The 21,944-nt window shown below is 37.3% G+C and overlaps 1 protein-coding gene across 3 annotated transcripts in view; it reads left to right on the forward strand.

Moving 5' to 3' along the window:
* The window catches only part of LOC309846934 (uncharacterized protein C9orf85), a 110,322-nt gene that overhangs the window by 37,900 nt on the left and 50,478 nt on the right, over positions 1 to 21,944 (forward strand). For 2 of the 3 annotated variants that reach the window (XM_082696604.1, XM_082696603.1), the window contains exon 2: positions 4,321 to 4,427. In XM_082696604.1, coding sequence (XP_082552730.1) covers positions 4,321 to 4,427 — 107 coding nt within the window. Of the gene's footprint in view, positions 1 to 4,320; positions 4,428 to 7,154; positions 7,216 to 21,944 lie in introns of all 3 variants that reach the window. The other variant, XR_014302196.1, reaches the window with a different exon arrangement.

The following is a 21,944-nucleotide window of genomic DNA, read 5'->3' on the forward strand; positions in this document are numbered from 1 at the left end:
TTTAGAATAAGGGGATACTAATAGAAAATTTAAAAATATATATATACTTTTAGGGGTGCCTGGGTGGCTCAGTCATTGGGTGTTTGCCTTCAGCTCAGGTTGTGATCCCAGGGTCCTGGGATTGAGCTCCACATCGGGCTCCCTGTTTGGTGGGAAGCCTGCTTCTCTCTCTCCCTCTGCTGTGTTCCTTCTCTCACTATGTTTCTCTCTGTCAAATAAATCAATAAAGTCTTAAAAAATATATATATATACACATATGTATATATGAACTTTTATATATAAATAGGCTATAAAAATCCTATTCTGGAGTAATACTGTTGGAGCTATATTAGCACCAAAACCTTATAATGCAGGGGGAAGAACAAGGCCAGTTCTTGGAAATGGATTTTCAAAAGCAGTTAGAATTGTTATTTTCTTCAATTTTAATTTAGTTAAAAAATTTTTTTAATTAATGAAGGGAAGTAAAATATGCCATTGTTTACCATTAACATTTCTGAAAGAAATATGATGTACAAAAATACCCCGATGAGAAATAATTAGTTGTTCTTGAGAGGTATTCAAATTCCTTCCCCCCATAAGAGTATTGTCCTTCTGTTAAAGGATACTTTATATTTTATAAAGTATTTTTCAGTATCAGCCTATTGATACAGATACTATATTTGTAGTTTGCCTCTTGGGTGGTAAAGTCATCTAATTTCTTCTTGAGCTTGCTGTATTGCATCTTAAAATATGCCTTGTCTGTGAACAGAATGTTTATAGCAGAAATAACATTTACTATAAAATGCGTTGTATGAATCAATGATGGCTAAGACTTTACATATATGTTAAGTAAGAGTGTCTTTTAATATACCCTAAGTTTATTCTGACTTAGTGTTCAATTCATAAATAAGGTTTTCTTCTTTAGCTAAGATTCCTAAGTTTGGTGGAATCTTCTCTGAAGTTCTTTCCCTTTAAAGGTCTGGAAAGTAGCTTCTAGAAGCTTTCTAAAAGCTTCTTTTAGAAAATGATCTTTAAAGGCTTTTATATCTATGAAACTGAGTTTTGATTTTATATTTGGACATGCTTAAATCTTAACCGTAATAACCTATGATTTCTAGCAGGAGGAATATGCTAAAATTAATTGCTAAAATAGGGTTAGTTGTAAACATAGGTGTGAGTAAGGTAAGACTGTCATCTTCTTTGCTCCAGGCAGAACAATTCCTAGAACTAGGATTTAGCTTTCATTGCTCACATCTCTGGAATTCACTTTTTCTCGTTTGCCAAAATATAGTCAGACAAGGTACACAGTTTTCTTTCTTTTTACAACTCTTTTTAAGTGAAAGTACCGTTCACTTTCATTCTTACGCTCATTCATTTCTTGACACATGAAAATCAAGTTCAGTTTTGTAGTAGTGCCTGTTAGTCATGTGAACTTTCTACAACATCTCCATTTACACTGTTTCACACATCACTCACAGGCAAGTTTCCACAAAGACCTGTTTTGTTCCATTGTCCGATCCACCCCGAAGAAACCAGTTTCCAAGCTATGTGCAGCTTTGTCAATCAAGATGAACTGGTCAGGAATTGGATACAGAAACAAACAAGAAACCAAATAATGCTTCCCAGTTGACAAGCAGAGTAACCAAATGTTTTGCATTCTAAGAATATTCTATTAAGAAAGTCACATCACATTCATATTGTAATCATAGTTCAAGTTGTTAGCTTGTTTCCATTACTATTAGAGTTAGGAAAATATAAGTTAATTTTTTTTGGTGAGATATTCTAGGCAAGAGAGGGCAGTGAGAACAAATGATGAAATGCGAATTTTAGCTCTGGGTATTTCTTAGCAAGTCTTATGTGGGATAGCTATGTAGCAAGTTTAATGAGAAGAGGAGTTTGGTATTGGATACGGATTTCCTTCTTTCTGGCAACAGTTAGCAGTAAGCAAGGAATATAGGGTGATGTAGCATTTATTTTTCCAGGTACTCTCCATCTAGGTCAGGGAAAAAGGAATACCTATACATAATTGCTAAGTAACAGAATATGTTTTTCACCCTAGAGTTAAAATCAAACAAATGTATTCACAGCTTAATTTGTGGCTTTTGAAAAGACCCTTGAAATATTTTCTTTTTGAGTAATGTTTTGTCAAGTTATTTTTTTTAAGATTTTATTTATTTGACAGGCAAAGATCACAAGTAGGCAGAGAGGCAGGCAGAGAGAGAAGAGAAAGTAGGCTCCCTGCCGAGTGGAGAGCCTGATTCCGGGCTCGATCCCAGAACCCTCGGATTGTGACCTGAGCTGAAGGCAGAGGCTTTAACCCACTGAGCCATCCAGACGCCCCTTTGTCAAATTATTTTATCTTTTTGTTTAGAAATTTAAAGAATATCAAGCCCTGTTCCAAAGTTTTGGGTTTTGTTTTTGTTTTTTTTCAAATGATCTTTAAAACATTGTGCTTTTAACTCAGCATCAGATAACCTCCCAAAGAATCTGTGTCTTTTGTGATCCTTTTCTTTCTTTTCTTGAGAAATTAAAAAAGGAAACAAAGGAAACAAAGAAAACCTAAAATGTTCCTTTACTCATTATTCCAACGATAGGCAAAGACCAGGCTTCCACAGCCAAAGTAAGAGAATTCTCAGTGTACTTAGTGAACATAAATAGTCTGGGTCCTGAATCACATGAATATGTTATAGAATGTAAAACTACTGGGGAAAACACATGACACGTTTAAATTTTTTTCATTCTCCTAATTTCCCAGCACATTTTGAGAAAGGATCATAATAAATATGGTGTGTTTTTCCCCCTATAAATCTCTTTTTCTACCACAGATATTTCCATGCACACATTTATTTTCTGTTTTTTTTTTTTGTTTGTTTTTTCAGATTTTATTTATTTATTTGACAGAAAGAGAGACAGTGAGAGAGGGAACACAAGCAGTGGTAGTGGGAGAGGGAGATGCAGGCTCCCCGCCGAGCAGTGAGCCTGATGTGGGGCTCAATCCCAGAACCCTGGGATCATGACCTGAGCCAAAGGCAGACAGTTAATGACTGAACCACCCAGCTGCCCCTATTTTCTGTTTTGAAGAAATCAGATTAGTGGGGTAACTTTACCAAAACATTTTTTCTTTACATGAGAAGATGAAAGTATTAAATTAAAGAATTAAGTGCCTTTGTGCTTTCAGCTGCTTCTGCCTGACACTCCTTTCTCAGATGTCATGGTCTCTGCTCTCTTCTATAGACTGACAGTTTAGGACTGTAATTTCTCAGTGTATTGTCTCATTTCTCATTGGTAAGATTTGAATTGTTGGAAACAGTCTTTTTTTTTTTTTAAGATTTTATTTATTTTATTTGGCGGACAGAGATCACAAGTACGCAGAGAGGCAGGCAGAGAGAGAGGAGGAAGCAAGCTCCCTGCTGAGCAGATGTGGGGCTCGATCCCAAGACCCTGGGATCATGACCTGAGCTGAAGGCAGAGGCTTTAACCCACTGAGCCACCCAGGCACCCCTGGAAACAGTAGTCTTAAAATATGCATTAGGTTTTCTTCTTTATTATTACATTATTTTTGAGGTATAACCTATATATAGTAAAACGCACATGTCTTGACAGTACAAACTTGAGTTTTAACATTTGCACACATCAGAATCAGTGGGGGGGCGGGGCTTCTAAAATGCTCCTGCCAAGAGGTTAAAACATTTCCTGGATGATTCTGAGCTACACCTAGTTAAGAATCTTTGCCTTTGGGGGGTGCCTGGGTGGCAAAGTCTTTGGGCATCTTCCTTTGGCTCAGGTTTTGATCCCAGAGTCCTGGGATAGAGCGCCACATCGAGCTCCCTGCTCAGTCAAGCCTCCCTCTCCCTCTCCCACTCCCCCTGCTGTAATCCCTCTTTCACTGTCTCTCTCTCTCTCTGTCATATAAATAAACAAAATCTAAAAAAAAAAAAATCTTTGCCTTTGTAAAGAATCAACTTGAGAAATGCACATAAAATTACACACAGTATCAAAAAATGTTAAGCAGATTAAATTTAGGTTACTATTTAAAAAATACTTAAGGGGCGCCTGGATGGCTCAGTGGGTTAAAGCCTCTACCTTCAGCTCAGGTCATGATCTCAGGGTCATTGGGCTCTCTGCTCAGCAGGGAGCCTGCTTCCTCCTCTCTCTCTACCTGCCTCTCTACCTACTTGTGATCTCTATCTGTCAAATAAATAAATAAAATCTTTTAAAAAAAAATTAAGTAAAAATAAAATAAATAAAAAATACTTAAATTTCTCATGTACCTTTTTTACGGGGTTTATAATGCTGGCTCACCAATGAAATTCTTACTTTGTTTTTCTGTTTGGTTTTAAGAAAATTAATGCAAAGCTTCATGACGGAGTTTGTCAGCGCTGTAAAGAAGTACTTGAATGGCGCGTAAAGTACAGCAAATATAAACCATTGTCGAAGCCTAAAAAATGGTGAGTTGTGTTTCTTAATTATCTTACCAACAATATATGTATCACCTTATTATTTCTTTCCCCGATACCCAAAATTATATCCAACTAAATACTAGAGGTAGATGGGAAAAAATCTCCCATTCTCCCATGGAGAATTTCATCTTACATGCTGATTTCTTCTTTATAAAATGGATTCACCCTTTCCCACCCTATTCTTTTTTTGTAAGATTTTATTTATTTGTCAGACAGAGAGAGGGAGAGAATGCTGGGGAGAGAGAGAGAGCCAGCACTTGTGCATGTGTGTATGTGCACACACATGCACACACACACACACACACACACACATACACACATACAAGCAAGGGGAGGAACAACAGGAGAGGGAAAGCAGACTCCCTGCTGAGTGGAAAGCCTGACCCTAACCTAAGGTCATGACCTGAGCTGAAGGCAACTTCCTGAGTAAACCATCGGGTGCCCCCCTTTCAGTCTTTTTTTCATGTTCTTTAGCATTTCCTCCCCAAAGAAGATACTTTTAAACAATTCTGATGGGTTTTATTCTCAGTGGCCCAAATTAGCAGTAGGGAAGTTTCACAAGTGTTAGTGCTATCCAAAGCTAGATTTCCATGAACAAATTAACTGTATGTTCTGTTGTCTTCTCTGTAGCTGATTGTGCCATAAGCCATGTAGTTTTTAGTTTATAGGCCTACTATATTATTTGTAGCTTTCTAGAGGCACCTGGCTGACTCAGTTGGTGGAGGATGCAACTCTTGATCTTGAGGGTGTGCGTTCGAGCCCTGTGTTGGCTGTAGAGACTTCTTTTTTTTTTTAAGATTTTATTTATTTACTTGACAGAGAGAAATCACAAGTAGATGGAGAGGCAGGCAGAGAGAGAGAGAGGGAAGCAGGCTCCCTGCTGAGCAGAGAGGCCCATGTGGGACTCGATCCCAGGACCCTGAGATCATGACCCGAGCCAAAGGCAGCGGCTTAACCCACTGAGCCACCCAGGCACCCCGCTGTAGAGACTTCTTAAAAAATAAAAATCTCTTAAAAACAAAAAAGGGATTGGGGTGCTGGGTGGCTCAGCTGTTAGGGATCTGCCTTTGGCTCAGGTCATGATCCCAGAGTCCTGGGATCAAGCCAAACATCAGGCTCCCTGCTCGGCAGGAAGTCTGCTTTCCCTCTCCCACTCCCTGTGCTTGTGTTCTCTCTCTCACCGTCTCTCTCTGTCAAGTAAATAAATAAAACCTTAAAAAATAAAAAAAAGATTTCTTTCTAAATGTTGGTATAACTCTGGGTCAGTCAGAAGAGCACGTGACTCTTGATCTTGGGGTCATGAGTTTAAGCCCCATGTTGGATGTAGGAATTACTCAAAATAAATATATTTAAACATTTTTAAAAACTCTTAAAAAAAAAAAAAGAATGGTTGAATATGGACACCTCAACTCAAGGGTCAGCCACTCTGTCCTATCTTGGAGTCATTGAAGTCTTTGGAATCAGGAAAGGTCATGATAATGTTGCCACTACCTAGGGAATGTGGTGACCTAGAGCTCTTTGAGAAACTTCAGGTAGGTCAAGGGGATGAAGGCTGAGAGGACCTCAGGAGCTGCTATTCCACATCACCCTAAGGCCAATGAGGTTAGCTCACGGTGAGTGCAAAATGAAGGATATGTAATATTTATAAATTCCCAATTACAGATAACAAGACATTCAAGCAAAGGAAGATACAATAAAGAATAATAAATGTAATATTTATATTACATTTATATTACATTACATTACATTACAATAATAAATAGAATAAAGAAGTCCAATCTAATGAAGAACAAATGATTATTCATGAGAGACTAAGAAGCTGTCAGTTAAACCAAGGTCTGAACATGTTCCTGAGGATGTCACCTGCCTGGCCTAGAATATCATGAATTTCAAATTACACTGAACACTTGGCACCTGAGGCATTTTGGAAAGCCTAGCTTTCAAACTCCAATCCAGGGTTGAGAGTGTCCTAGAAAGTATGACTTAACTATATTCATGTTGCACTCTTTGCATATTAACACTTTACCAACATTATAAGGGATTTAAGTGCATTGATGAAAGATTCTGATGGTAACATAACTTAGAAATTTTGAATGTTTTACTCCGGCTAATCTTGCTTAGAAGTTAACAACTAACTCATTCAGGGAAAAAAAAAAAAAAAAAAAAAAAGAAGTTAAATTTGTCCTTTGTCAGAATTTATATGAGAAGTTTTCTTGGACATTGGATGTGTCTTTTGTGAAAAGATAATTTTCTAGCACCCCAAATATTGTCATTGATGAAAATGTTGAGTATTTTACTAGTCTAGCTATCTTTTGCCACAGATTATGTAGCCAAATGATGTATATAAGGAAAAGTTCAACAGAACATAAAATGTAAGAGGAAGGGGGACTATTTATAGGTGAACATTTCTTTTGTAATGAAGTAATATTCTGAATATTGCGAAAATTGAAGCTCTTTTATCTTACTCGTTGGGCTTATGAATCACCAAAAGTCATGGATGATTAGCTAATTTCCATTGCTCCTGCGATCTAATCCCAAATATTAGACCCAAGAAAGAATTAGACGTCTAAACTCTTCCATGTTATCTGTTTTGACCACAGAAGCAAAAACTGTATTGTGTTTGTACTTGGCAGAGGAGGTCTCATGTTTTCTTTTCAGTGACATGACATTCTACAGGATTTTTATGATCATGTTCTTTATGACACTTTGTCCCAGTTACTGAAAACAACCCTGGACCATGCCAGAGATTTTTGGAAAAGATGTCCTAACTGGAACTGTAAGAGCCAAAAACGTGTATTTGCTGGGGGTGGGGGGGTGGGATGATTGTCAGTCGTGAGAGGGAGGAGGAAAAAAAGATCATCCATTAGTGCTACATAAACAGTGTGATCCTGGTATTACCCTTGGTTATAAGGTAGGGTTTTTTTGTTTTTGTTTTTTTAAGATTTTATTTGTTTGAGAGAGAAACAAGTCAGCGGAGGGGAAGAGGGAGAAGCAGGCTCCCTGCTGAGCTGGGAGCCCAATGTGGGGCTCTATCCCAGGACCCTGGTATCATGACCTGAGCCCAAGGCAGATGCTTAATGACTGAGCCACCCAGGTGCCCAAAGGTAGTTTTAAGTATCATCGAATACTCAGATCTTCAAGTCTTTATGGAAGAAAGCGAAAGGCTTATAAAGATAATGCTCAGCTTTTCACAGCTTCTCTTCTCTGTAAGAGCTGAGATGAGCCACCACGTTATTTCATGCCTGGCTGGTTTTTTGTTTGTTTGTTCTATATTTCTTTCTTTCTTTTTTTTTAAAGGGCAACTTTTTTTTTTCTTTTAAGATTTTATTTATTTATTTGACAGACAGAGATCACAAGTAGGCAGAGAGGCAGGCAGAAAGAGAAGAGGAAGCAGACTCCCTGTGGAGCAGAGAGCCTGATTCTGGACTTGATCCCAGGACCCTGAGATCATGACCTGAGCTGAAGGCAGAGGCTTTAACCCACTGATCCACCCAGGCGCCCCCATGCTTGGCTGTTTAATCAGAGGTCAGGTTACTCTATAGCAGGATTCCCACTCATTTTGGCTTATGTGTTTTGATTTTATGGCGAGTTCTTGCTAATCCCTGGTTGGAGGGCTTCTTAGGTGCCACCAACAACTCCTGGACACCCAAATGGTTTAATCCTTACACTTAAAGATTGTTTATATATGTAAGAATTGAGGATCAGAATGAGTCTGAATCTTTTTATATAAAACTTCATTTTTTGAGGCACCTGGGTGGCTCAGTTGTTAAGCGTCTGTCTTGGCTCAGATCATGATCCCAGAGTCCTGGGATCAAGCCCCACAGAGAGGCTTCCTGCTCGGCGGGAGGCCTGCTTCTCCCTCTCCCTTTGTCCCTGCTTATGTTACTTCTCTCTCTTTCAAATAAATAAAATCTTAAAAAAACTAAACAAACAACCAAAAAACCCTCATTTTTCAAGGGCCCTGGTTTTGACTTTCGAAAAAGAAAACCCAAAGATAAATTAAAAGCATTCGTTACTATGCTTGGTCAGTCCTAAATCACTCAGGAATCCTGTAAATAACCTTGAGTGTGGAACTGAATTATTGGAAAAGCAAGAGATCTTAAAAATGTTAAATGATTTGTATAGCTCTTAAAGAAGAAAGGAGTCTTGACATTTTTACTTAAAATTCATTTATCAAATTATTTCCCAGCTATATTGGAAATACAGATGGTTAAAAGATTATCCCCTTCCTCAAGCAATGCGAGACAAGAAATAAAGTTGGTTTGGTTTTTTTTTTTTCTTTTTTTCTGGGCTCAGACGGATTATATGTTTTAGCCAAGATCAGAAAGTAAAGCAGATGGAGTTAAGATTCAAATGCAAATTGCTCCCATTCTAAAGCCATGTTTTCCTGTCCTCCTACAGTGATTTCTCAGTATTATATTATTCATTCAAAAAGCGTTGTTCTTCTCTTCATCTGAGCCTAATGGTATATTAATTTTTATAGTCACCCATCTTGTTTATGAAAGTTATCCACTGCTGAGTACCACATGTATAGACCCGCTTATTAATTAATTAATTAATTGAATGAATGAATAAATAAATGGAATTAATTAATTAGTTAATTAAAGTAAGCTCAATGCCCAAAGTGAGGGTTGAGCTTAGGACCCTGGGAACAAGAGTTGCATGCTCTACCAACTGAGCCAGCCAGACACCTCATTTTTTTTTTTTTTAATACACATGTCCAAATAAATAGATTTTATATTCAGGCATTGAAATGCCTAAGCTAGTACCTAGAAACTTCTTGTGCCTTGTATTTCAGGTAACCAAGCAACCTTTTTCAAGTATTACTTTAGAAGTGTTATAGGCAAATACCCATATTTGTGTTAGAATCTCTAGCCTGCTTTTTTTCTCTTCCTACTCATAAAAAATAATTTACCAAGAATATAATGTTAGCTTATGTTTAACATTACCATAGTAGTAGAAGAGAAAGGAGAAGCTAGTATAAAAGAGCAACAGATCACAAACAAATTGGGCTCTGAGCTTAGAAGTGGATCTATATCTCCCCCGCATTAGCAGTTCTCAAATGGGAGGGGTCGATTGTGGCGCCCCCAACCACGTGACATTTGGCAGTGTCTGAAGACAGTTGTGTGTTTTGTTTTTTTTTAAAGATTTTATTTATTTATTTGCAGACAGTGAGAGAAGGAACACAAGCAGAGAGGGAACACAAGCAGGGGGAGTGGGAGATGAAGAATCAGGATTCAATCCCAGGACCCTGGCATCGTGACTTGAGCTGAGCTGAAGGCAGATGCTTAACTAGCTGAGCCACCCAAGTGCCCCTGGAGACAATTTTGATGGTCTTGATTTGAGAAGTTGGAAGGGATGCTACTGGCATATAGTGAGTAAAGGCCAGGTGCTACAAAAAATCCTACAGTGCATAGGACAGCCATCGTATCCAGCCCAGGATGTTACTAGTGTCTTGGTTGAGAAACCTTGGTGTATACAAAATACATGGATACTCACAGGACCAAGCCCCACTGAAACTTGACATATATCTTAGTCTAGTAGTTTTCAATCTTTTCACCTGTAGAATTTTTTATTTTTTTATTTTTAAATAAGCTTTATGCCTAGCATGGGTTGTTGGAACTCACCACCTGGAGATCAAGAGTTACATGTTCTACAGAATGAGCCAGCCAAGTGCCCCTCAGCTATAGAATTCTTGAATACAACAAAAGCTTAGCCAGGGATCCCCTCACTCCAATAGGCCCAAACAGAACTGCCCTACACCTTAAATGCTGCAAGAAGGATGTCAGTGGAGTATGCAGCTCTTGATCTCAGGGTTGTGAGTTCGAGCCCCATGTTGGATGTAGAGATTACTTAAAATATAATCGTTTAAGAGTAGATTTCATTCTAAAAAATATTTTAAGTGAGGAGGGCAAGACCTAGTGTCACACGCCTCTTTGACTGTCTGGCCTGTTTTAAGACATGGACGTGCTTAATGCTTAAAACACTGTTTGCGTTTAAATGGAAGTCACTACCCCTGGTTCTCATATTGTCGGTATTGACCGATAATTTTTAAAATTTATTACCCCACCGAAACCCTTACCTCTTCATACTTCATTGTATTAAATAAATTCTCCTCTATCTCACCTTTACTCAACTACGTCCCTTGGTCCAGAGTTTGAATAAGCCAGTATTTTGAAAAAGACTTATTTCACATAAAAGTTTCAAGGGCTCCTGTCAGAAAGAGTTGGGTCTCCTGCAGCAGGGGATTAAGTAGAATTTTTTCTCCCCTGGGAAGTTGTACTTTTGCATGTATGCTAATAGTGTGTGGGAGTGTGGGAGTGGGGATGAGGTTCTTCAAACTGTGAGAGAAAATGAAAAGTCATAGTATTCGGGAGAAAATGAGAGGAGGATGAGAGGCTTCGAAGCTGGCCATGCCACCCTGTCTGTCTTGTCTTTCTGACCAGATGCTTGCCCCCCTTTACTCCAAAACTTGGTTCTAACCGAATTAGCCAAACTCTGACACTCAAGATAATCTTTTGTAAAGCTACCCCGTCTTTTTAACATTCTCTATTTTTGTGGTGGTGTAAAATAAATAGCATACAATTTATTATTTTAACCACTTGTAAGTGTACAGTTCAGTTGTGTTAAGTATATTCATATTGTTGTGCAACAGGTCTCCAAAACACTGTCATCTTGCAACTGTGAAGTCTTTACCTATTAAACAGAGGCTCCCCTTTCTCTGCTCCATCAGCTCTCGGCAGCTTCCATTCTGTTTTCTGTTGCTTTGAATTTGGCTACTTTATTTTTTATTTTTTTAAATAATTTTTTTTAAAGTAGGCTCCACTCTGGGCTCCAACATGGGGCTTGAACTCAAGACCCTGGAGATCAAGAGTTGGAGGCTTAACTGACTGAGCTATCCAGGCACCCCTGAATTTGACTACTTTAAGTACTTCATATGAATGGAGTCATAAAAGTATTTGTTCTTTTGTGACTGGCTTATGACATTTAGTATAGTGTTCTCAAGGCTCATTGTTGTTATAACATGTGCCAGAATTCCCTTCCCTTTTAAGACTAAGTAATATTCCACTGAATATATATATACTACATCTTGGTTTTCACTCATCTGTGTGGACACTTAGGTTGCTTCTACCTCTTGGGTATTTTGAATACTGTTATGAGCGTTGTGCAAATATCTCTTCAAGACTGCTTTCAATTTTTTGGCATGTATATACACAGAAGTGGGATTGCTGGATCGTATGGTAGTTCTTTTTTTTATTGTTTTAGGAACCTTCATACCTCTTTTAATAGTGATTGCACCATTTTACAGTCGCACCAACAATACGCAAGGGTTCCACTTTTCTTGATATCTTTGCCAACATTTGTTTGCAGTTATTTTATTTTAAAGTATATATTTTAATAATGATATTATTGAGAATCACCAAGAAATTAATGCATAGCAATTATATTTTCTTTTCTTTTTTTTTTAAGATTTTTTTTTTTTTTTTTTTTTTTGAGAGAGAGTGAGAGAGAGAGAACAAACAAGGTGGGGGAGAGGGAGAGGCAGAGTCCCCGCTGAGCAGGGAGCCCAATGTGAGGCTGGATGCTAGGATTCAGGGATCATGACCTGAGCTGAGGGCACTTAACCGACTGAGCCACCCAGGCACCCTGCAATTTTATTTCCAAAAACATTTTGCATAGCTTTTGCTATCAATGAAAAAAATAGTAAAATCATTATCCAAAATAACTATTAAGTCATTAGTAATTTAACTGTTTTTTTAAAATGGAAATTAAGTTTAACTTTATATTAATAAGTAACCGAATATTAGATTTTATAATTACAAATAAGGTAGTTCTAAGTAAAAACTATTATTATACCCCATCAGTAAAGACATTAACAAATTCTAAACTAAAGTAAGTACTAATACCCTTTCTTTTTTTAAAGAGTTTATTTATTTGAGAGAGCGTGTGGGAGAGCTGGGGGAGGGGCAGAGGGGGAGGGAGAAGCAGGCTCTCCACTGAGCAGGGAGCCGGGTATGAGACTTGATCCCAAAAGTGCCATTATAATCCATTTTTCCTACTCTAAATTACTGAATAAACACTTCACAAATTAAAGGAATAGTCAGTTTTTTAAGGTTTTTACCTTTAAGATACTCATTATTTCAACCAAACCTTACTTTTACCTTATTCACAAAATTAATATATATATTTTAATACACATTTTTTTAAAGATTTTATTTATTTGACACAGAGAGATCACAAGTAGGCAGAGGGGCAGAGGGGCAGGGGGAAGCAGGCTCCCTGCTGAGCAGAGAAACTCATGTGGGGCTCAATCCCAGGACCCTGAGATCATGACCTGAGCTAAAGGCAGAGGTTTAACCCACTGAGCCACCCAGAAGCCCAACAAAATTAATATTTTTTTAAAAAGATTTTATTTATGTATGTTTGTATGTGTGAGAGAGAGAACATGAGATCGGGAGGGTTAGAGGGAGAAGCAGACTCCCCACTGAGGGGGAGCCCAACGGAGGACATGATCCTGGGATTCCACGATCATGACCTGAGCCCAAGGCAGATGCTTAAGCGACTGAGGCACCCAGGCACCCCAATATTTTTCTTTTATAAGAGACTATATTCATCATAGGTGGAAAGTTACTGTCACATAGAACTTGCTACATAGAATTTTTTTTAAAGATTTTATTTATTTATTTGACAGAGAGAGATCACAAGTAGGCAGAGGCAGGCAGAGAGAAAGGGTGGGGGGAGCAGGCTCCCCGCCGAGCAGAGAGCCTGAAGTGGGGCTCGATCCCAGGATCCTGAGATCATGACCTGAGCTGAAGGCAGAGGCTTTAACCCACTGAGCCACCCAGGTGCCCCCTACATAGAATTTAAATTTGATGTGGCAAAATCAAATTCTGTTTCAAATAGCATCTTTAATATATAAGACGTTGTGCTATATATTATAGAAGATGCCAAAATCAATCTCCAACACCAAGGAGTTTACAATCTTTTATGAGAGATAGGCCCATAAATAATTCTTGGGCAGATTGAAAAGTGTCAGGTATAAGTAAAAGATGAAAGAGACCCATAGGGTACAAGGTGAGACTGCAGAGGACTAAGAAAATGAAAATAGGAGCGGTAGATCTAGAAAAGATAGAAATTAAAGGTAAAAGAGTTCTGTAAACAATGTTTGTAGGACACCCTGTGAGGAAATCACCAGGGCAAGGAGGAAAAATGAAGAAGAATCCCATGCTCCCTTTGATAGATAATGTGGATAATCACGGGGTGTCTTCGTATGTATGGTCTTTTGGTTCTTTTGTTCTGAGATCCCTGGCTGACTCAGTCTGTATAGCATGTGACTTGATCTCAGGGTTGTGAGTTTGAGCCCCACAGAGGGTAAAGGGATTATTTAAAAAAACAAAACAAAACAAAACAAAAAGTAAGGGTGCCTGGTTGGCTCAGTCGATTGAGCATACAACTGTAACTTCCAGGTTGTGAGTTTAAGCCTCACCTCGGTGTAGAGTTTACTTAAAAAAATAAAATAAACATTTTAAAAGAAGTAAACATTGTTATACACTACAATGTTATCAGTCCCTCCTGTTATCAGTCTGTGACAATGAACTATATAGTTTGGGCTCTTTGGTTATATTCTTCAGCCCCAGCATTTCGTATAATAGGTTGAGACTCTGATGGTTAATCAGTGACGCGAGAGTTGTGTAAGCCTATTCCAGGAGTAGTAAAATGTCCCAGAGTGGAGTTTTGCTCACAGGTTACTCTTCATGTCATATTGAAGTCCTTAATGTTCAAGTGTAAAACTAGAAAGTTTTCGTTACTGTCATCCATTGTTCACCTGTGCATGAAACCTACTTTTTAACATTAATATTGATAGATACAGCAAGCTTTGATTTAAAATTGCCTGCCCTAAAGTACAGTAGCCTCCATTTTTTCTTTTTTTTCTAAATTATTCTTGGTGAGAAGTGAATATTTTGTACTCTTAGGAATTGTTCTAATCAAATCTGGGATGACAAGAGGTAGTACAGTCTCCCCACTTTTTTTTTTTTTTTTAAGATTTTATTTATTTATTTGACAGAGAGAGATCACAAGCAGGCAGAGAGGCAGGCAGAGAGAGAGGAAGAAGCAGGCTCCCTGCTGAGCAGAGAGCCTGATGTGGGGCTCGATCCCAGAACCCTGAGATCATGACCTGAGCCAAAGGCAGAAGCCTAACCCACTGAGCCACCCAGGCGCTCCTCTCCACTTATTTTTAAACACATTATTTAAACACACTTAAACACTTATTTTTAGGCCTTGTGTGGACACAAGGAGGTGAATTGTAGCTTTTTGTACTCAAAATTATTGGACTTTAGAGATACTGTTTCCTTAAAAGCATTTTCTAAGTAGCATATGATATAATTCCTTAGTATGGTTTCAGAATCTTTCTATGTTAGCAGATTACTTAGAGTCACTGCAGGAAGTGTGACTTTATAGAACTCTGTCAATGTTGAGTTTGTATTATTTGTACATCAAGGGTGGAGTACCATAGCTCATTGTTTACGAAAGCACCTAGTCATCGCATATTACGAGTATTACAAGTGGAGCTAAATTATGCTAAAGGCTAAAGTGGAGCTAAATTATGCTAAAGGCTAAAGTGTAATAATTTAACCAGGAAATGAAGACAGTGCCAGCAAAGTTGTTTCAGAGTAAAATAAGCCTTTTACTTGTAGCAAGTACTAAAAACATAAGAACAGTTCTTTTTCCTTTAGCATTTATTATCTAGATCAGTGGTTTTTAAACCTTTTGTTTCAGGACCCCTTTGTAACTCTTATAAAAGTTTTGAGCACCTGAGAAAGCTTAGCTTATATGGGTTTATATGGGTTTTATCTGTTGCTGTTTATTGTATTAGATATGAAAATGCAGACATTTTAAAAATAATTATATACTCAATAATATGAATATAAGCAAAATATGCCCAGTAAGTGTTAATAACTTTTTGTGGAAAAAAAAAAAAAAAAAAAAAAAAAAAAAAACCTTAGAAACAAAAATACTAGTGAGACAAGTGGCATTGTTGCACATTCTTTACAAACTTCTTTAGTGTCTGGCTAGTAGAAAAAAAAGGAAAGAAAAAATTTTAAAAGGAGTAAAAGTAAACTTTAATAGCTTTTCCCAGATAATTGTAGAAATCCTCTCAAGAGTTGCATGCTCTACCCTGTGAGCCAGACTGGTCCCCATACCCATGCGTGATTTTATAACATACATTTGCTCGTTTGGAAAATATTAGTTCACTGAGTTCTACTGATCTTCCAAATGTTGATATGTTTTATTATACAATATAAAAGTTTGTTAATATCACAGCAGTGTCAGTAGAAAAATCCGAGTTTTTCTTTTTGTTTTTTAACTGAGTTTTTGGAGGTGACAAATACAGTGATTACTGGTACAGTTCAGTGCCCCTGTCTTTTGTTCATGCTAAGGTGCCAGCACTTTTAGAATTCATTATGAAGAAAGAGACTCAAAGAGAGTGACTTTCAAAGATTATATGACAAGAGCATGTCAAAGCTGTGGTAGAATCTCGGTCTTCTAGGTCAGTGCTATTTTTAAAATAATATCTGTTAGTATTTACAGGGGCCAATGGAAAACTTCAAGTTTTGTCCTGACTTTCACCCTTAAATATGTAGTGAGCATATTTTAGCTTTTAATTACTTTTCTATCCTATTGTGTTTTTCATTATAAAAAAGTAAATATGGCATAATTTTTAAAAAGGTGTACTACTGTCTCCTTTGTCAGTAAACATGGTTAATAGGAGTGACCTGTGTTTTTATTTGGCCATGGTTTCCACTGAAATGATTTGTTTTGATTTATGCGTGGTCAAGATTGATTGTTTCTGGGAATTAGATTTCGTGGAGAAATAGAAAGAAGGCAAATCCATGATTATTTTAACGTCTCTGAAGTTCGTTGAGCATTGGACTTAAAATACTCAAAATATATCCATTTTCAAGGGAAAATAGGTAAAATTTATATTTACGTGAATTTAATGTTTTTCTTTACTGTGTATTTTTTAAGAAAAAGCCACTCAAGAGTGATTAATTTTCAGCCACTTTGAAAGATGTTTCATGATATTTTACAGATTTTATGACAACTTGAAAGGTGTGTCTCTTATCATTAAAATAATATCTAAACCATTCCATTCTTAAGATCAAGATTCTTTGAGTCTTGAGGTGAAAAAAAATGCAAAAATTCAATTACTTTCAGACCTTGTTTCATTCTACTCCCAGTGAAGACATAAAGCCTGAATTAAGAGATTTGAAAGAGAAGGTGCACAAGGGTCCTACTTACCTGCAAGGGAAACTGGAAGCTTGTTAAGTGTAAGTGTATAAATTCATATTACATTTCCACAAACATATTTCACATTGATAAAAAGGAAATGTTTTGAAAATCTGTGTGTCTCCTTAAAAGATAGGCATACTTATATTTATAGGGCTGCTAACCTAATAAAACCTGGCTGTTTTTCAGAGTGATCTTAAATTTGAAAAGAGTATAGTTGATTTCAGCAATAGAATGCCTGCTGGTCTTTGAATTGGCCGTTACAGACTCAACCAGCAGGAGGAACACGGGAAAACGCCCATCTTTAGGCAGTAATACTTTGATCTGGTCAAGAGTCTCAAGTGGTAATGTGCATAGGAATTTCTTAGTTTAACAGATTCTTAGGACCCATCTGCAAGATTTTGAGCGTGTAAACAATGGCTGTAACCCAGTTATCTGCATTTTAATAAGCTATGCAGGTGTTGGAGACAGTGTTAAGAGTCACTGTTTTGGGGACTCAGTGGGCTAGAGAATTTAGACTCTGGGATCTTTTAACTTCAGATTCCAAAACAGGATATCCCATTTTAAAGCATATTTTACATGTAAATTTTAACATTAACAGTTCTGTAAATACAGTTTTATCCCTTAATTAGCAATTTGAATTCTTAAGGATTGGTTTAAGCCAGGATTCCCTGGTATGAAGCAAAATATTCGCAGAAATGAAAACATTCTAATTTCCCTGAGGTCTTTGATGAACCTAACAAAGACATACTTTCTTTAAAATTATTTTAAAACTTTAAAAAATTTGAAACTAAAAGAAAACCTGAAGCTTTTCGTAATCCATGTGGATTGTTAGAACTTCATCTGTGTGTTCTAATGATGTACATTCTTTAAATCTGTTTTTATTGCAGAGTAATTAAATAAAGCTTCCTGGAAATCCAAAATATAAACCTACCAAATGCTTTAATAAGAAATTTTTAATAATTATTTTCACTTAGATTGTATATCAGAGAGGTGGTTTTTTGTTGTTGTTGTTGTTGTTGTTGTTGTTTGTTTGTTTTAAATTCTAACTTAGGTTTTTGTCTGCCAGGTCTCTTGAAGATATGATTCTTATGTGGTAAATTCATCCTTTTTAGTGTACAGTATTAAAAAACAAAACTCAACTGAGTAAATTTTAATGATCTTCTTGGCTTTATGTGTTGATTCATGAATCAGTCCATACAGTCTAGCAGACAGAAAGGAGTTCCAAGGAGGTATGTGAAATGAAAGATACTTAAAGGCAGAAGGGAGTGGGAACAAGGAAATTATACTAGACAAAAAGCTGGTTGGTTATCCTAGGCAGCTTTCCTCTAGGGGCTGACAGGGATGTGTTAGGCAGGTCACCTAACTAGTGCTGACGAGGAGATGCCTGACTGGTGCAGGATTCCATTTCTGGCAGAGCTGAAAGTGGACTACATCTTGGTTTGGTGACTTGGGGCTTAGCTTAAGTAACTCCATTTTGGGCCTCCTTTCATGTTTTCAGCAACAGTTTTGTAAGTTTTGAAAAATGAATACAGTTGTGAGACTAATACACAATTAAAATATAAGACAGTTGGTTCCGTTACCCTAAAACTTTGTAGTCACTCCACCTATTGTGGGGTCATTGCATGCAGTGGCCAAGAAAGAACTCTTTTTTTTTTTTTTTAAAGATTTTATTTATTTATTTGTCAGAGGGATAGAGAGCACAAGTAGGCAGAGTGGCAGGCAGAAGGAGAGGGAGAAGCAGGCTCCCCGCTGAGCGGGAGCCCTTTGCTGGGCTTGATTCCAGAACCCTAGGATCGTGACCTGAGTGGAAGGCAGACACTTAACTGAGCCACCCAGGCACCCATTCTTTTTTTTTTTTTTCCTTTAAAGATTTTATTTATTTATTTGACACAGAGAGACATAGCAAGAGAGGGAACACAAGCAGGCTTCTCACTGAGCAGGGAGCCTGTTGCAGGACTCAATCCCAGGACCCTAGGATCATGACTTGAGGTAAAGGCAGATGCTTAACAACTGAGCCACCCAGGAGCCCCCCTCATTCTTTTGTTGTTGTTGTTGTTTTGTTTTTAAGATTTATTGGGTGCCTGGGTTGCTCAGTCAGAGCAGCCCTCAGAGGGAGCCTGCTTCTCCCTCTCCCTCTACCTGCTGCTCTGACTCTCTCTCTGTCAAATAATAAAATAAAACAATACAAAACAAACAGAAGATCCTAAGTGTTGACGAGGATGCAGAACATCTAGAACTCTCTTTCTTTAATTCTCTTAATTCTCTCTGCTGCCCTCTCTCTCTCTCTGTCAAATAAACAAACAAACAAATAAATAAATAAGTAAAATCATTAAAAAAAAAAAAAAGACTGTAGCAACCAGCACCTACTTGATCAAAACTATTCAGGCTATAGATCAGCCTTATGGGCTAAAAATGAACATTCTTCTGCTTCAGTCTTTCATCACACCCACACTCTCAGGCCCTAGGAGACACTGATATATTTCCATTTCCTATACTTTAACCTGTTCCAGAATGTCCTCTATATACATTCATATAGCATATGGCCTTTGAGACTGGCTTCCTTAACTTCATAGTAGATTTGAGATTGATCCATATTTTAGTGTGGATGAGTAGTTCGGTAAAGATGGACTACTGATTGTTCATTCACCAATTGATGGACCCTTAGGTTTTGCTAGTTTTTGGTGATTATGAATTATGCTGTCATATACATTCCTGTACAGGGTTTTATGTGAACAGGTTTTTATTTCTCTTGAGTGAATGTGTAGCACTGAGTTTGTTGGATTATATGCTAGGGATGTGTTTATAAGGAAATATCAGACTGTTTTCCAAAATGGCTCTACTATTTGCATTCTTTTTTTTTTTTTTTTTAAAGATTTTATTTATTTATTTAACAGAGAGAGATCACAAGTAGATGGAGAGGCAGGCAGAGAGAGAGAGAAGCAGGCTTCCTGATGAGCAGAGAGCCCGATGCGGGACTCGATCCCAGGATCCTGAGATCATGACCCGAGCCGAAGGCAGCGGCTCAACCCACCGAACCACCCAGGTGCCCCACTGTTTGCATTCTTACTGGCACTGTAAGAGTTCTAGATGTTCTGCATCCTCAACACTTAGGATCTTCTGTTTGTTTTGTATTGTTTTATTTTATTATTTATTTATTTTTAAGACTATTTATTTATATTTAAGACTATTTTATATGCAGGAGGAGGGCCAGGGGCAGAGGGAGAGGGCAAAGTGGACTCCCCGCTCAGCACAGAGCCCAACGTGGGCTCAATCCTAGGACCCTGGGTTCACATGAGCCAAAGTCAGATGCTTAACCAGGTGAGCCACCCAGGTGCCTCAGTGTGTCCTGTTTTAGCCTTAAGTGAGTAGCTTTATCTCCTTATGATTTTAATTTGCATTTGTTTGATGACCAGTGATGCTAAACATCTTTCTATGTGCTCATTCTGCATTTGTTTCTTCTTTAGTGAAGTCTTCTTTATATATTTTAGCTCATGGTTTTATTGAATTGTTTACTTATTACTGGGCTTTGAACGTTCTTTATATATTGAGGGTACAGATCTTTTATCAGGTATCGGTTTCGCAGATACTTTCTGCCAACCTCTGACATTTTTTTTTTTTTAATTCTCTTAATAGTGACTTTTGTTGGAGAGGAAGAATTTCCTCTACCTTTCAAAGTCCTGCTAACCGAACTAAGAATCAAATCAACATAAGACAGATTAACAGGAGAAAATCAAGTTTAATAGTCTAAGTACAGGGAATCCCAGAAACATGGAAATTCCAAAGATAGGTAACATGATCTGTATGAGCTAAGGAGAGGGGTTGGGGTCTGAGGATGCAAAGGGAGAAAGACCATTAGCAGGAAGGCGAAAGGAGATGTTTAGAAAACAAAGGTTTTCCTTTTATGTAGGTAAATGGCTAGGTAAAGTGGAATCTCTATTAATAGCTGTCTTCCTGGTATAAGCAAGCAGTTGTGGGGAAGTAAAGGGCTTTTCCTGAATCTGCTGGCTTTTGATTGCTTTTAACTCCGCATAGTGTTCATGCCAGAGTCCCAACTTGGGGCAGCCTACGCTTGTCCCCTATACTTTCAGAGTGGAATAATTTTTTATTTTGGTGAAGATCAGGCTTTATCAGGAATTTTTGTTCTTGACTTTGTTGTTGTAGCTAAGAAATCTTTGCCTGGCCTAGGATCACAAATATTTTCTCCTGTTTTCTTTTAGATGTTGTATAATTCTTGGTTTTATATTTGGACTTTTAACCCATTTCCTGTTAATTTATTGAATATCCAGTTGTTCCAGCATTATTTATTGAAAGGACTGTTTTTTCTCCATTGAATTCCCTTAGTACTGTGCTGAAAAATCAATCGATTATATATACTATATATCTATTTCTGGAATGTGTTCTATCCCATTGATCTGTGTGTTTAACCTTTCACCAATACCACACTAACCTGATTACTGTAGCCTTATCATAAGTCTTAAAATCCAATCATGAATCTTCCAGCTGGTTTTCTTTTTAAAAATAGTTTTGACTATTACAGCTTTTTTTGCTTTTTTAAAAAACAGCTTTTAGAATCAGTTTGCTAATTTCTACAGAAAGACAGTGGTCATTGCTATGTATAGTTCATTTATGTTTACTGACCATATATACTATGACTTTAATAAACTCACGTTTATTTATTTATTTATTAAATTTTAGTTTTAAGTAATCTCTACACCCAATGTGGGACTTGAACTCATAGCCCTCAAGATTGAGAGTCGCATGCTCTGCCAAGTGAGCCAGCCAGGTGTCCCTCACTTTTTATTTCTAATACAGCTTTTGTAAATTTGTTGGAATTTTCTACATAGACAATGATTTTTTTTTTTCCAATTAAGACAGTTGTATTTCTTGCTTTCCAATCTGTATGCTATTGTATTTCTTTTTTGCCTTTGTTGCATTGCTTAGGATCCCTTGTATGTTTTTTGAAAAGGAATGATGAGGGCCCATATTCTTGCCCTTTTCCTGATTTTATTCATTCTTTTACCAGTAAATATGTTATTAGCTATAATTTCCTTCTAGGAGCTTTTTATCAGGTTGAGGAAGTTTCTTTATAGTTTGCTGCGAGTTTTTAATCATGAATGGATGTTAAATTTTGTTAAATGCTTTTTTTACATCTGATGAAATCAATATATGGTTTTTCTTCCTTAGAACATCAATTTAGTGAATTATATTCAT

This window comes from Mustela nivalis (assembly GCF_964662115.1).
Source record: "Mustela nivalis genome assembly, chromosome: 13".
NCBI classification, from domain to species: domain Eukaryota; kingdom Metazoa; phylum Chordata; class Mammalia; order Carnivora; family Mustelidae; genus Mustela; species Mustela nivalis.